A 14,297-nucleotide genomic window follows, 5' to 3' on the forward strand; every position below is an offset into this window, starting at 1 on the left:
AGGCAGGCCTGGGCGCCCAGAGGATGGAAGGGGAGGGCCGGCAGTGAACGCTTCTGGGGAGGGGACTGTCCTGTATGTAGCTTTTGTTTTGTGGGGTAGGGATGGGCGAGCATCTACAACGCTGCTAATCCGCATACCAACCTTGCAAGGAGTTATTATTTATCCCTAGTTTAGATGTGAGGACACTGAATCTTATAGAAAGTTAATAAGTAACCCAAAACACAACTAATAAGTCACTCAGAACCCAGGCCTAACTCCTTGGAATCCTGTGTATCTTCCCGAGTCTTCTAACAACGTGAAAATTAGTACCTAAATGAAAATGAATACCTAATTACTATAATCTAGCATTGTAAATACTAGCTACTTCATGACACTGCACCGAGTCAGTTCTTAAGTTTCTGTCACTTCTTAACCTGGACGTGGCTCCGTAAATGAGTGCGGGTTTTCAGCCCGTCCACCGCTCCATCTTCCTCCCTGGCCTCTCACGCTGCCTCTCCTGCTGCCGCGCTTTGCGGTGCCCATGCCAGCCGTGTCTGGAAGCTAAGCAGGTGTTCATTCTGACATTTCACACGTTGTTTCCCTGTCTTTGTGACCGCCCAGGGAAGTGCGGGGGCCGGGCCGTGTGTTAAAGGCCAGGGCTGCAGTGGTGCGCACCCCCAGCCGCCTCCACACGCACCGGCCTGCGAGTGAGGACACCGGTTCCGAAGGAAAGAACGACAGGCCTTCCAGCTGAACTGGTACCCTAGTTTCAGAGCTACCCAGTTTCCATGGCAACCTTTAAAAACGTACAGCAAACAGGCTACCAGATTTATTCATGTGGCCACCTGGTTTTCACAACACTGGTGCCGTTGAATGTGTTCCTCGAAGCAGTCCTGGGCATGGGTTCGGGCCAGGGCCCCAGGCGCACGCCCGTTAGTGGTGAGCGCGCAGCTCCTAGTCCCTGCTGCCTCCCACGTTTGTTTTCTTCCACGTTTTTATTACAAGCACTTTCTCTTTCCTCATAAGCCCGACAGTACAAAGGTGTTTTTTAAAAGAAAACTGTTAAGACTTTATTCAAGGTATATACCAAGCAGAACAAAACAGCAGAACATCAGCCTTGGGAATCCTGGGGCTTTACGCCCCTTGACGCGCAGTCCCGTTTGCTGTTTTATTACAGGGCGTTCTCTAGGGTCTACAGGACTAACGGGGGAGGACACACAGTCACAGGCCGACACGGCGGCTGTGTGAGCGGAGCTCGCCCTTCACCGGTTCAAACACTGCACGAGGGGAGAACGAGGGAGGTGTGACGCGGTCACGTGGACAAGCACTGTCACCACAAACACGGAGCCTCTGCGGGGAACACACACTCAGATCCAGCGACACGAGCAGCTGTTCACGGCCAGGAGGGGGTAGGACTAAACACCCACCACTGCTCAGAAACAGACCAGGTGTTCGATGGCAACTAACCAAAAGCTATTACAGGACAATGACAGGGACAGACTTCTGAGCCAGCATTTTGTAAACAGCTGTGTCTATACCAGCAAATTGAAAACGTTTCGTTACGTCCTCGAGACCGAACACCGGGCCACCACATGTACACTTTGAGGCGTTCACATTTTATGTCAGCCCACACGCCAACAGAACAACTGGTCGGAGAAGTAAACACGTTTTGCCAGAAATGACAGTCTCAGTTGTACAATGAGTGTTTCTAAGAGAGAAACCAACTCTCTAATCAACACAGGAAGGAAAAGTAGTTACATTTACATTAAGACAGCAGTTTGGATAGCTTTGTATCTTTGAATCTTGAATGAGAAGTGATACAGCATGTCTGAGAGGAGAGCGCTTGGGATTCGTTTTTGGCATAGGTAAGTGCAAACTTGACAGTCTGTACTTGTTAAAACTGTCCATCGCAAAATAGTGAAAATCTAGCTTGCTCACATTGGAATTCTAACCTCTGCTGCTACAGGCATTATTTGGGGAAGGGGGGGGAAGAGGACGGAAGCTGCTTACGTGAAGCTTTTGACGCCCTCGTTTCTGATGATCCTGGGCACTCCCAGCTAACAGATACGGACCGAAGCGTACATGTCTCCTGTGTCTGCAGCTCCTCAGTGAGGAGGAAACAGACTTTCCGTCTTCCCTAAGCAGGTCCTAGTGGGTGTGAGGCACAGACAGTGTACAGACAGTTTCCGGGTGTCGTCTGAATTACAAATTTGTTTTTAGGTTTATTTTCCTAAATCCTTTTTGTAAATTACAAAGTCACCCTCAGAGTAATGATGGGGAAAGGGATTTAAATATGCGTGTCTGGTAACAGTGAACTTCAGGTAGAAGCCGCTGAGGGCGGGGGCGCGGCCAGTGTGTCAGGGAAGCCGCCGATGCCGTCCCACCAGCCCCGGCTCGGGGGTGAGCAGAGCAGCCTCTGCCTGGGGCGCCGACAGCTGGTGGGGGGAAGTTCTGGGCGGTGGGTAACACTAACCTGTCTAGTCTTCAGGGCACATCTACGGACAAACACGATCCAAGTGCTGTACATAACAGGGGTGGGACCACTGCATGCATTACACCGAGAGAGAACACCAGCTCCACGCACAAACACACACCCGCCTTTAGGTTCAGCTCTGAGGGGAGAGCAGCTACCTCGGGCCAAAATACTACTTAACCCAGATCCGTCTTTCCTGACCAAGTTCTTAAGCAGGGAGCCGCCCCCTGGGCGGTGTGCTGTTCTCCTAAGCCACCTGGGCCTGGAGGAAATGCCCACTGAGACCTGCCTGCCCAGGAGTCTGCGACTTCCCTCCCGTTCACACCGCGCAGGCCGGGAGGGGAGCGGGTGGGAGGGGCTGAGCAGCAAGTCACATCCTAAAGGTCTGGGCCTCTCCCGCCCTCTGGCTGTGACACGGGCGCCTCGGGGTCTCAGCACACGCCTGGAAGCACGGCTCTGTGTTGCATTGTTTGGCAGGTGGGTGTTTCTGCTGACTGCTCTGGAAGAAGGCGCCCGGAGCGTGAGCCCCTCGGCCCGGGGAGGCTGGGCACAGCGCATTACTCTGGCGGAGGAAGAGTCCTTCAGCAGGAAGTGCTGAGACATTCACAATGGCTCCTCACCACGGCGCTGAGTCCACATCTGAAGGATTTTCCCTCGGATGAGCCACCATCCTCTCCCTTCCCCCAAAGGATGCGGAAGCTCCTCCCCTTGCACCCCGGGGAGGAGGAGCTTCCTGGGACTCCTCACCGGGCTGTGGGCCTCCCTGCTCCCGCGCCCTGACCTTCAGACAGAACCGCCGTCTGAGCGCAGGGACCGGTCTCCGCGGGGACAGGGACGGACGCTGGACCGGAGTTTATCTGGAAGCTTCCTAAGCACAGTCTAAGATGTGCTCTAGAGTCAGAAACAGATTTTAAACTTCTGTTTTATCAGACCCTCTGGCAGCCCTTGCAAGTCCCTCCTATGAAGCCAAAAGCCATACATATGTACACTGTAGTCCAAAGTATTAGTACCGAGAACAAAACACAGTTTAAAAAAAATGGCTTTGTTTGCATTTACAGGACTGGAAAGGAAGTATGCAACAAATAAATTACAAATGTACATCTCAGCAGCCGGGGGAGGCCCTGGGGTTTCCATGAACGCTGCTGTCTGCAATGACACCCCAATTGTGGAAAATCACGAACTCCGAAGACTCAGGGTCACACGCCACCCCCAAACACTACCTTCCCTGTAGCCTTTCCCAGCAACACAAAGAAAAGGAGGAAACTACCCTAAAGGGGGAGGGAGAAAAGGCCATGTCTGTGAGGCCGCACACAGCACACCAGCTCGCAGACGCCGTGTTGTCAGTGGGTAGCTCTTAAGGCAGAGAAGGAACGTTCGGTGTGTCCGGTGCTGTTGGCTCATCTCACTCATGTGGTTTCAGTGGCTGAGGATGAGGTACTTTTCTTCCTGAAGCGAGAGCGGAGGAGTCTAGGCGGTGCCTGGGGAGGAAGCAGACAGAGGCAGCTCTCACTGAGCGTGAACGGGGCCGGTGGGGCCGGCGCCGGCCGGGCTGTGAGACAGAGTCCCGGGCCCAGGCTGGGCCGGGGCTCCGAGCAGGACCGGGGCCCCTCCCAGCTGCGCCCCGGGAAGGCCAGGCGGCCCCCTCGTGCTCTCCCGAGCCCCTGCTCTCCCGCGCGAAGGATGAGGCATCTGTCCGGTGTCTGCCTCGGGAGTGACTCAGCAGAGAGAGCCGCCTCCCAGCCTGCCCGCTTTGTGGTCTTTGTGATCTCCTCTGGAGCCGTTTCTCAGTGCGGGCTCAACATTCCCACCACCAGGTTTCCGGTCCCCTTTGGCTGGGAAACCCTTTAATTCATGGCAAACCACACAACAGAGGGAGACACTGTCTTTAAATGGAGAGTTTTCTCCCAGCCTAGCACTCGCGGGGTTCACTCCGCACGTCTGCCTGCCCTGCGCTCACCTTTATCTGAAGACCCTGTCCTTCGCAGCTCTCCTTCCACCAGAAGCCCCCTCCCTTCCCCCTCCCCCTCCCCCTCCCCCTCCCCCTCTCTCCTGCTATTTCTGGTCCCCTGAACGACCCAGCCCCAAAGGTCACTCCTGAGCCCCTCCCCAGGCCCATCACACCACCAGGACCGTCACCCCCTGTTCTCACAGTGGCTCCCACAGGAGAGGACAAGGGGGGCTCTGCACCTGGGCAGGTGTGCTCGCTCCGTTCCCCCCCCCCCCCCACCTCCGAGGGCAGGTCCTGTCAGGTCCCCAGAGCTGCTCCGTGCCCAGCGGGCACTGGGGTCAGGACCACGCACCTTACAGCAGAGAGAACACAGTGACCCGTTCAGCGATCTGCCTCAGGCTGCTGAAGGCAGAGCGGCTTGTGCAGCTTTTAAAAAATAAAACCCTCGGGCCCTCAAATTTGGCACGCTCCCCACGGCTCCCCAGGCCCTAATGGACTCCGCGAGCGAGCGGTGTCCAACCCAGAGCTCCTTTACTAAAACCTCTACTTCCACGTGGCCCGGCCCGCCGTGGAGCGGAATCTGATGGGCCCCACCCTGCGGGCTTCTGACTGCAGTCCCCAGTGTGAACGGACCCACAAGGGCTGGTGTGTGCAGGGGAACCTCCCGGTGCATTTCCTGTCCGGGCCTCACGGACAGGGGCTCCCAGCGGCCTCAGACGGATCCTCAGGCCGCAGACCCAGCAGACAGGGAATAGGAGAGGTGACGAGGGGCCGAGAGGAAGACTCGGGGACCCCCAGTGCTGCCAGGCCTGCACCTGAGCCCAAGGCTCAGAGCGAGGCCCAGGAGGCTCTCGGCTTGGCCCTCCTGCCAAAGCCCATCCACATCTACAACTGGCAGCAGCTCAAATGCCAAGTGTATTGCTTTGGGTTATTTGAAAGCGCTGTGTCCCTTTAATACACTTTATGGGACTTTGTACCAGGCTCTGTGCTGAATCTGGAGATACAGCGATAAACAAGCTAACGTGTTTATAAAACCTTGTCAAATAGCATGTTCTGAGTTCTTCTTCCCCCCAAAACACTCATTTGGATTGCTTTTCACTTACAGAGGTTTATTTTAAAAACATAAACCAATTAAAAACACACTATCCCATTTTCTGTTTCCAAACTGAATTGCCAGGGTCTTCTCTGCCCCTTGGCAAACCACTGGGTGCTGCCTGGTGCCCGGCCCCTGTGGGGCAGAGGGAGAGCCTCCCGCCCCAGGCGCTCGGCAGTGCCGGGCCCCCCAAGAGACGGCTTCCGGGGCGCCCAGGTCTCCGGGCGACGCCCTTGCACAAACACACGCTCCCCCGGCCCAGACTCCGTGTACCTCCAGGGGGATCTCCGTCTTCCGCAGGGTCTTATACTTGTACATGAAGTCCAGCAGGTCTTCCTCCTCCTCGTCGGAAAAGGCCAACCGGCTTTGGACCTGGCGGGGCTCCCAGGCCTTCACACCACCCTCCGCCACATCTCCCTCAACCACTTAATGTCCATTTACAATCTACACGGAGGAGACAGAGCGGGCGAGGAGGGTCAGAGTGGGGAGGAGCACGGGGCGGGGGCGGGGGCAGCCAGGCACGGTTAGCACACAGCACGCACGTCAGGCCTGTTAGCTCCATCCTCCCTCTGAAGCAGCAGCCAGCGTCCTCGGGATCCTGCGGGGGCCGGGTGGCCAGGGAGCGGCTGTGCCTGGCCACACACTGCACAGGGGCAGGCGCAGGTTCAGAACCTGCCGATGAGCTACCAGTGGGACGGGGCCCTGCTGCCCGGGAGGAGAGAGGGGCTGCTTCACGGAGACGTGTCAGCCCCGCAGCTGAGACCTGGGGCAGCAGAAGGATGGTGTGGAGGGAGCGTCTCCTCTGAAAGGAGAGGCAGTGATTTCAAGAGGGGAGTAGCACCGCGTTCTCCATTCCACAATGCTGGCATTGCAGGTCCAGCGCCAAGTGAGAGAGAGAGAGATGTGTGTGTGTGTGTGTGTCAATTATATATATATATATATATATATATATATATATATATATATATATATATATGATTCCAGGGAGGAAAGAGGGAGAGAGGGATGGAAACATCATTGCTGAGAGAGACTCACTGATCAGCTACCTCTGCACACCCCCCACTGGGGATCGAGCCCACAACCCAGGCATGTGCCCTGACCGGGAATCGAACCGTGACCTCCTGGTTCACAGGTTGACGCTCAACCACTGGACCATGCCAGCCGGGCTCCAGGGGTTCTTTAAGGAACAGCGTGTGAAATGCCGGAAAGCCTCACGGAGAAGCTTAAGCTAAGCTATGCAGATGTTTCATTTCCAAGGCCAAGTCCTAAAGAAGCAAAGGAGAACCTAGTAGTAGTAGCCTTCACCTCAAAAGTGACAGCAGGAGCCCTAACTGGTTTGGCTCAGTGGATAGAGTGTCGGCTGGTGGACTGAAGGGTCCTGGTCAAGGGCATGTACCTCGGTTGTGGGCACATCCCCAGTGGGGGGTGTGCAGGAGGCAACTCATTGATGTTTCTCTCTCATCAGTGTTTCTAACTCTCTAGCCCTCTCCCTTCCTCTGTGTAAAAAAAAAAAAAAAAAAAAAAATCAATATATATATTTAAAAATGACAGCAGGAGCCCTGCTTTAGCCAGCCTCGACGCCTCCCCAGAGAGAGCTCCAGAATTAACCCACATCATGGAGTGCACAGCATTTTTTAAATGTTCAAGTCTGAGCATGTTCCATGCCATCTGGCCACCTAGTGCCTCTTACTTGAGATGCCCATATCCAGCCTATCTGACATACACAGATGCATCTTTCTGTACTTTATCTATTGTTTTTACCTAGAATCACAACATGCAAAGACAGGGGCTCTCAATCTCCTGCCCACTGTCCTGAAGCCTGCAGATAGAAACCAGCGCCCTTCCTCCTCCTCCTCCTCCTTAAAGAACGACTACACCCTACTCCTGCCCCTCAAAACACAGCCAGCCACAGTGTGTTTCCTCCATCAAAAGGGGACTAGCCAGACTACAAAGCACCAGGTGTGGGATTAAGTAAAACCACCAAACCTTCAATTTGAGCAGCTGCCCAACTATTGCTGCAGTACTCCCACATAGCCAGCAGGTGGCAGCACGAGAACACAGTTGTCTTAACCGCCTACTCAGTAGCACTTTCCTAAGGGCCAAGCCCGAGATCATTAAGATTCCTTTTATTTCTTTGCTTTGTGTGTCCCCCAGCCTGTTTTCTCTGGGTTTAAGTTATCCTCTGGCCCCTTCCCCTGCCCAAATCAGCTGCACTCCGAACACTGACAGCTCCAGGGAACCCTCCCTGAGCACTCTGGCCCTCCTGGCCTCTCCTCTCCCTCACCGGACAGCGCCTGGAGTCCGTACCCCGGGGCTTGTGCTGCGCGCCCTGGTTCTCATGTCAGTCACACTGCCTCGGCCCCCTAGAAAGCACCCTGATCCGGGGTGCATGGCAGATCCTCCCTCCCATCCTGAACACGGCACAGTACTGGCATCACTGCAGAGGGCTCAGCGCCAGTCCCAAATCAGACCTCAATACCCACCCACAGGAAATGGCTTCTGGGCACAGACACCTCGGGCCTGCGGGCAGAGAAAAAGACAGAAGCCCTTAGAGCAGAAGCTGCAGACACAGCCTGGCCGGCTCCGTCCCTGCCAGGAGCCTTGCATCCCGGGAGCGGGCTCGGGGCTGGGTTGTCTGTGCCTCTAAGTCCCGAGCAGGGCTTCTGCTGCCCTGGCCACTCTGGGGCTCGGAAGGCAGCCCAGAGTCACCACAAGGCCCTCGGGCACCAGCAATTCGGCTCAGCCATGCAGGCTGGAGCGCTGAGGCCGGGAGTGAACTCCCGCACTGTGCCAAGATCACTGTGCCAAAACCCTAACAACAGTAACTCCTGCCACCACCACCGGCTCAGCATTAAACTAAAGGGGCTCAGGCTGAAGGGTGGGAAAGAAGTGACCCTCTGCTCACTCGGGGTGACCGGTCAAAGGGAACTCGGGTATCCAGGCAGGAACACAAAGCTTCAACAAAGTGGCAGCGGCTGGAGCTAAGGAGGCGAGTGTGGGCAGCTCGGGGCCAGAGCAGCCTTGGATGGAAGCGACCGAGAGAACCTACTGCCAGGAGCAGGGCCCTGCTGATCACGTTCACCGAGAGTTTCCGCCAAGAATGCTGTTTGCAAGTCTCTGCCTTCCTCGCGCCCATTAAATCCGCGCCCTGGCCGCGCTGAGCCTCCCTCCGGTGGGCGCTGTGTGACACACCCTCTCCCTGTCTCCCTCTCTGCAGCGGCCACAGGGACGCCCGCCGACAGTCCCGTCTCCTCACCTCTGCCTCATCGCACCCACCGGCTCCCTTTCCCCGGCGACACTTCTTACTGCGGCTTACCTACCATCTGTAGTTCTGCGAGGAGACTTCTACTTTTTCTGGAACAGGGAATGCTATAAATCAGTGGTCGGCATACTGCGGCTCGCGAGCCACATGGTGGCTCTTTGGCCCCTTGAGTGTGGCTCTTCCACAAAATACCACGGCCTGGGCGAGTCTATTTTAAAGAAGTGGCGTTAGAAGAAGTTTAAGTTTAAAAAATTTGGCTCTCCAAAGAGATTTCAATCGTTGTCCTGGTGTTATTTGGCTCTGCAGACCAGTGAGTTTGCCGACCACTGCTATAAACAAAGAAACCCCACAGAACATGGTCCTGCTGAGAGGGCACAGGATGCAGATGAGGACGAGAGGCCGGGCAGGGGGTGATGCTTGGAGCCCAGGGACACAGGAGGCGTCTCCCGTGGAGGGTCCTGGCACAGCAACCGCTCCAGGTCCCGGGCGGGGGCAGTCAGGGCCATGAGCCCGGGGCGGGGGCCTCCGGAGAGGGCAGGGGTCCCTCTGGTTCTCACAGCAGGCCAGGGGCGCGCGGCTGGGGCTGACCCCGTCTCAGCGAGGCCAGCGGGGCTCCCGCAGGCCGGGGGCAGCCCTCCTCCCTCTGTGCACAGGGTGAGGGCAGGACGGAGGCCCTGGCAGGCTCCCAGCCCTCCCAGGCCCAGCACACCCATCTGCACCGAGCCCTGGGCGCCCTGACCCAGCAGGCGGTGAGCAAGCCCGGGTTAGCAAACACCCCACACGGCACACATGTGAGGAGCACGCCCGCCTGGAACACTTACGTCCGGTCCCGCCGCCGCCGAGGGAGAGAAGAACACTGTGAGGCGGGGCCTCGGAGAGGAAACCACTGGCATGCACACACGCCCCGTCTCCCCCTGGCACCGCTCCCGCAGAGCCCGGACCGTGGCCAGCCACCCTCAGCACAGCCCCTTCCCCACCCCCCCGGAGACCGGAAATGGGGGCGACTTTGCTTTGGAAACGATGTCCCACACACTCGATTAAAAGCAAAACCCAGCTCTGTGCTCATTCCCAGCAGCACCACAGGCTGGGTTCTATGTTACACCAAAGGAGGAAGAGAGGAGAGAAGGGAGGAAGGAAGGGAGGGAGGGAGGGAGGGAGGGAGGGAGGGAGGGAGGGGCCGGAGAGAGAGGGCTGAAACAGAGAAAGATGGAGGGAACAACAGGGAATCCACTGCCAGCGGGGCAGGAAATGGGGGTAGGGGGAATGTTCTCCTGTGACCTGAGAAGCAAATGGAAATCAGTTCTGGGGACCAGGAGGGCCCTCCGACCCGATGTGACCCACTGAACTCCCCCCTGTCACTGCCAGAGCTGGCCTCCGGGCCCCTCCCCCCAGACTCCCCTGTCACTGCCAGAGCTGGCCTCCAGGGCCCTCCCCCCAGACTCCCCTGTCACTGCCAGAGCTGGCCTCCGGGCCCCTCCCCCCAGACTCCCCTGTCACTGCCAGAGCTGGCCTCCGGGCCCCTCCCCCCAGACTCCCCTGTCACTGCCAGAGCTGGCCTCCGGGCCCCTCCCCCCAGACTCCCCTGTCACTGCCAGAGCTGGCCTCCGGGCCCCTCCCCCCAGACTCCCCTGTCACTGCCAGAGCTGGCCTCCAGGGCCCTCCCCCCAGACTCCCCCCGTCACTGCCAGAGCTGGCCTCCAGGCCCCTCCCCCCAGCAAACAGAGCCCCCCCAACACCGGTGATCCGCTGGCACTTCCCACACCTGCACTGCAGGGGTGGCCGGAGCGGTGGGCCCAACGCTACCCTTTAGAGGAGGGGCCTGCGGCCTGCCAGGGCAGGGACAGGGACGGTGCAGAAGAATCAGCTGGCTCCTTGCGAGCATACTTTAGGGAGCAAGTGGAACCCAGGCCTCTGGGTGCTAAGGGGGCCCAGAAAAGGGAGACCCAGGGCAAAGGCTCCCAGATCACAGGGCAGGCAGAGCCACCGCAGGCGGGGCCACGCCAGGCAACACCCCTCCCTCCCCCACCGCCGCCTCCCCCATAGCAAACTGCGGTTCCTGCAGTCACCTGCGGTCCCACTGACCGCGCTGGGAACGCAGCCTCTGGTTATGAGCCAGCAGGTGTCCTGGGCCGGTGGGTGGTGGGGGCTGGGCCTACGTCCCAGCAGGCTGCACGGAACTCCCTCCGGAGAGGCAGCTTTCCTCTCCCTGGTCCCCGTGACAGGGCCTCAGAACCCAGGCTTTCTGAACGGCTCACGGAATTACAAGCTCAAAAGCTTAAAGGATGAATTGACAGGAAAAAAAACAGCCGCCTGTGGCCACTGGGACTGTGTGGTTGTCGGGCCCGAGCTCTGCCAGCCATGTGCAGCCCCCTCCCTCCCTTCCTCCCTCCTTCATTCTCCCTCCCTTCCTCCCTCCTTCATTCTCCCTCCCTCCCTCCCTCCCTCCCTCCCTCCCTCCCTCCTTCATTCTCCCTCCCTCCTTCATTCATTCTCCCTCCTGCATTCATTCCCACCCTCCTGCCCTCCCTGAGCTGTCACTGACGGACAGCATTACCAGTTTCAGATGTATGACTTAACCACAGCCCTTCCCTTTCTGACGTGGCTCAGGAGGCCCAAGGGCCACGTGGCTAGTCAGGGTCACAGCCAGGGCAGGAGGGGGTCTCCCGCCCCCCGCTCATGACTCCTCTGTCAGTTCACATTGGGCTATGGCCCCCCGAACCCCCAAGTCTTCTACGACCTTGAAAATTCTTGGCATTGAGAAACCTTAAATGAAGAAATACAGGGGGGGGGGGGGGGGAGTCAGGGGGAGAGATCAGCCAAAGGACTTGTGTGCAGGCAGAGGAGCCTCACCACTGGACACAGACATGGAGGGAGGGCATGAGTGGGGGGAGGGCTTGGGAAGGTAATGAGGGGATGAAGACTAATATGTAATACCTTATCCATAAAGAAATTAAACAAAAAGAATTTCAGATATAAAGGTAGAAATTTAAAAAAAAACAAATACTGCCTAGACAAGGTTTCTGTGAGCAGCTGGTTCTAGTAAAATCTAAGGTAAATTTGCATATTATGTAAATGAGTCTGACCCGAAAGAAATTAATAATAATACAAGATTTAAAAGGACAAACTTAAAGTTTTCTTCCATTTATTTTCTGAAAATTGGATTTCTGTTTACAGTGTAACCTGGAAGAGCTTATTGAAGCACGGAATTTTGGTACCAACTAACCACATTCACAGTGAAATAGGAGTTGCTTTTACCCGAGGGGTGAATTACAATAGCAGAAGGTTTCTCTCTCTCTTCCTCTCCCAATTTTTTTTGGGAGGCAGCTAAAATTTTTGATGGCCTTGCTTTAGCAAGGCTTGCTTTCAAGTCTCTAAAAACAGAAATGGGAGTTCCTGCTAATGTCCTTAATTAATGGGAACAGAAGAGTTAATTTAAGGTATTTTTGACACCAGCACTAGAGTGCAGTACACATCCTTAGGGTAGTTAGGGACTGGAAGACGCGGGTAGAAATGGAAGGTGTTTGTTAATACCATTAGTGATTAAAAAAAATTTTTTTTTAACCTAGACAAGGTTTTGTGCGCAGTTCTAGTAAAACCCAAGGTGAATTTTGCATATTATGTAACATAAACTGATGAACAAAAATAGATCCAGAGACAGAGAAGCATCCATCAGACCATCAAACCTCAGAGGGAAGGTGGGGGAAGAAGGGGTCAGGGGACTTATGTGCAGGCAGAGGAGCCTCACCCCTGGACACAGACACGGGGGGAGGGCATGCTTGGGGGGAGGGCTTGGGAAGGTAATGGGGGGATGAGGACACGTATGTAATACCTTACCCATAAAGAAATTAAACAAAAAAGAATTTCAGGTATAAAGGTAGAAATTTAAAAAACAAATACTGCCTAGACAAGGTTTCTGTGAGCAGCTTGTTCTAGTAAAATCCAAGGTAAAAAAAAAGAAAGAAAGAAAGAAAGAAAGAAAGAAAGAAAGAAAGAAAGAAAGAAAGAAAAAAAAAAGAAATATAGCACAGCAGGGCTCTTCTTACAGCAGCTTCACACCCTCCTATTCGCCCCCGACAGGGGAGGGACGTGCCAGGCCTCACAGGATGGGGCTGGTGCACAGGCAGCAACGGGCACTGTGCGTGCCCCCCTCACACCACAGGCAGCTGCAGGCCGGGGTGGGGAGGGTGGGGGTGGGGGGGTGAAGGGAGCTGGGTGGGCCCAACACCACTGCTAGTCCCTGAGCTGTCCAGCTAAGGTTAGGGAAACAGCAGGAGCAGGTCAGGACAACAAGGTGGCCAACTGCAGAGTGGCCATGGCCCCACCTAGTGGTCACACAGAGAACAGCAGCAGGCCCAGGGGACCCAGGCTCTCCCCGCCCCCCACCCCACCCCCCAAGGTTTCCTAGGTGCCCCAGGTTACAGCCATTATCATCACCACCATCACCGTCACCACCATCACCATCACCATCACCCCCCCAAACCACATTTCACCCCACTCTGGCAGCAGCACATGAGGGGGGCGGGCTCTCCATCTCCGTTTTAAGCTGAGGGAACAGGCTCAGCGTGGTTAGGCGACCCACACGCGGTGACACAGCTGGTAAGTGGCAAAGCGGGACCAGGGCTCCCTTGGGGGCAGCAGGACCAAACCCCGGGCCTGGAGAGCTCCCGTGACCCCCTCCTGGAGCTCAAGGAAGCACCCACCACCCTGTGCTGGTGTGAAAACAGCCCTCACGCCCATGGCCAGGCCTCCCTTCAAGAATGGATTCCTCCCTGGAGTGTGGGCTGGACACAGTGACTCACTTCCAACCCACAGAACATGGCAGGTGTACCATGACTTCCTGCATTCACTCATTCATATTCTTCCTCTCTCTCTCTCTCTCTGGCAGCTGCCATGCTGTAAGGACACTCAAGCTGCCCTCGACAGGCCCCTGGGGGACTGCGGCTGCCCCGAGACAGCCATCCTGCAAGAGGATCCTCGAGCCCGTGGCCTTCAGGCTACGGCAGCCCTGGCCGACACGTTACTGGACCTGAGAGACCCCGAGCCAGATCTGCTAGGTAAGCCGCAGACACGGTAAGGTAACACAGGTTTGCTGTTTTAGGGAGCTAACCTCCTGCCCCTCCCCGGACCCTGCCGCTGACAGGGAGCCCGGTCAGGGGCCAGCTCGAGGTTAGAGCCTCCTCCCGGGGCGAGGGCCGCGCACGCGGACGGCTGCTTACTCACCTTTCCTGGTCCTGCAGCTGGAGCAGCAGGTACACACTGTGGGGAGGGGCGCCATCAGTGACACCCCCTTTCAGCAGGAACCGCCCCAGGCAAACAGGGGGGCCCCAGGGAAGTGTGGGGAGGCCAGTGTGTTCAATACAGGGGTCCCCGGAATGTGGGTCTCTGAAGAGACGCCAAGGCAGGGCAGGGGATCACTGCAGACCCAGCCTCCTGTCGGGTGAGGAACCCAGCAGCCGGAAAGTGCCCCTGCCGGCCCTCAGAGGTCCGTCCTGTATCCGGCAGCCGAGGGAAGGCAGGGCCTCGGGGGCTGCAGTTCCCTCTG

At 56.8% G+C, this 14,297-nt stretch overlaps 1 protein-coding gene across 8 annotated transcripts in view; it reads right to left on the bottom strand.

The window, feature by feature from the left end:
- Nucleotides 1-1,023: 1,023 nt before the first annotated feature.
- Nucleotides 1,024-14,297, bottom strand: part of REEP1 (receptor accessory protein 1) — an 85,916-nt gene continuing 72,642 nt past the window's right edge. For 4 of the 8 annotated variants that reach the window (XM_084900275.1, XM_084900278.1, XM_084900276.1 and 1 more), the window contains 3 exons: nucleotides 13,976-14,011; nucleotides 5,767-5,918; nucleotides 1,024-3,930 (listed from right to left, as the gene is read on the bottom strand). In XM_084900275.1, coding sequence (XP_084756401.1) covers nucleotides 3,859-3,930; nucleotides 5,767-5,918; nucleotides 13,976-14,011 — 260 coding nt within the window. In that variant the 3' untranslated portion in view covers nucleotides 1,024-3,858. The remainder of the gene's footprint in view (nucleotides 3,931-5,766; nucleotides 5,919-13,975; nucleotides 14,012-14,297) is intronic. The other 4 variants (XM_084900280.1, XM_084900279.1, XM_084900282.1 and 1 more) reach the window with 2 other exon arrangements.

The sequence above is a fragment of the Pipistrellus hanaki genome (genome assembly GCF_964339955.1).
Source record: "Pipistrellus hanaki genome assembly, chromosome: 12".
Classification (NCBI taxonomy): Eukaryota; Metazoa; Chordata; class Mammalia; order Chiroptera; family Vespertilionidae; genus Pipistrellus; species Pipistrellus hanaki.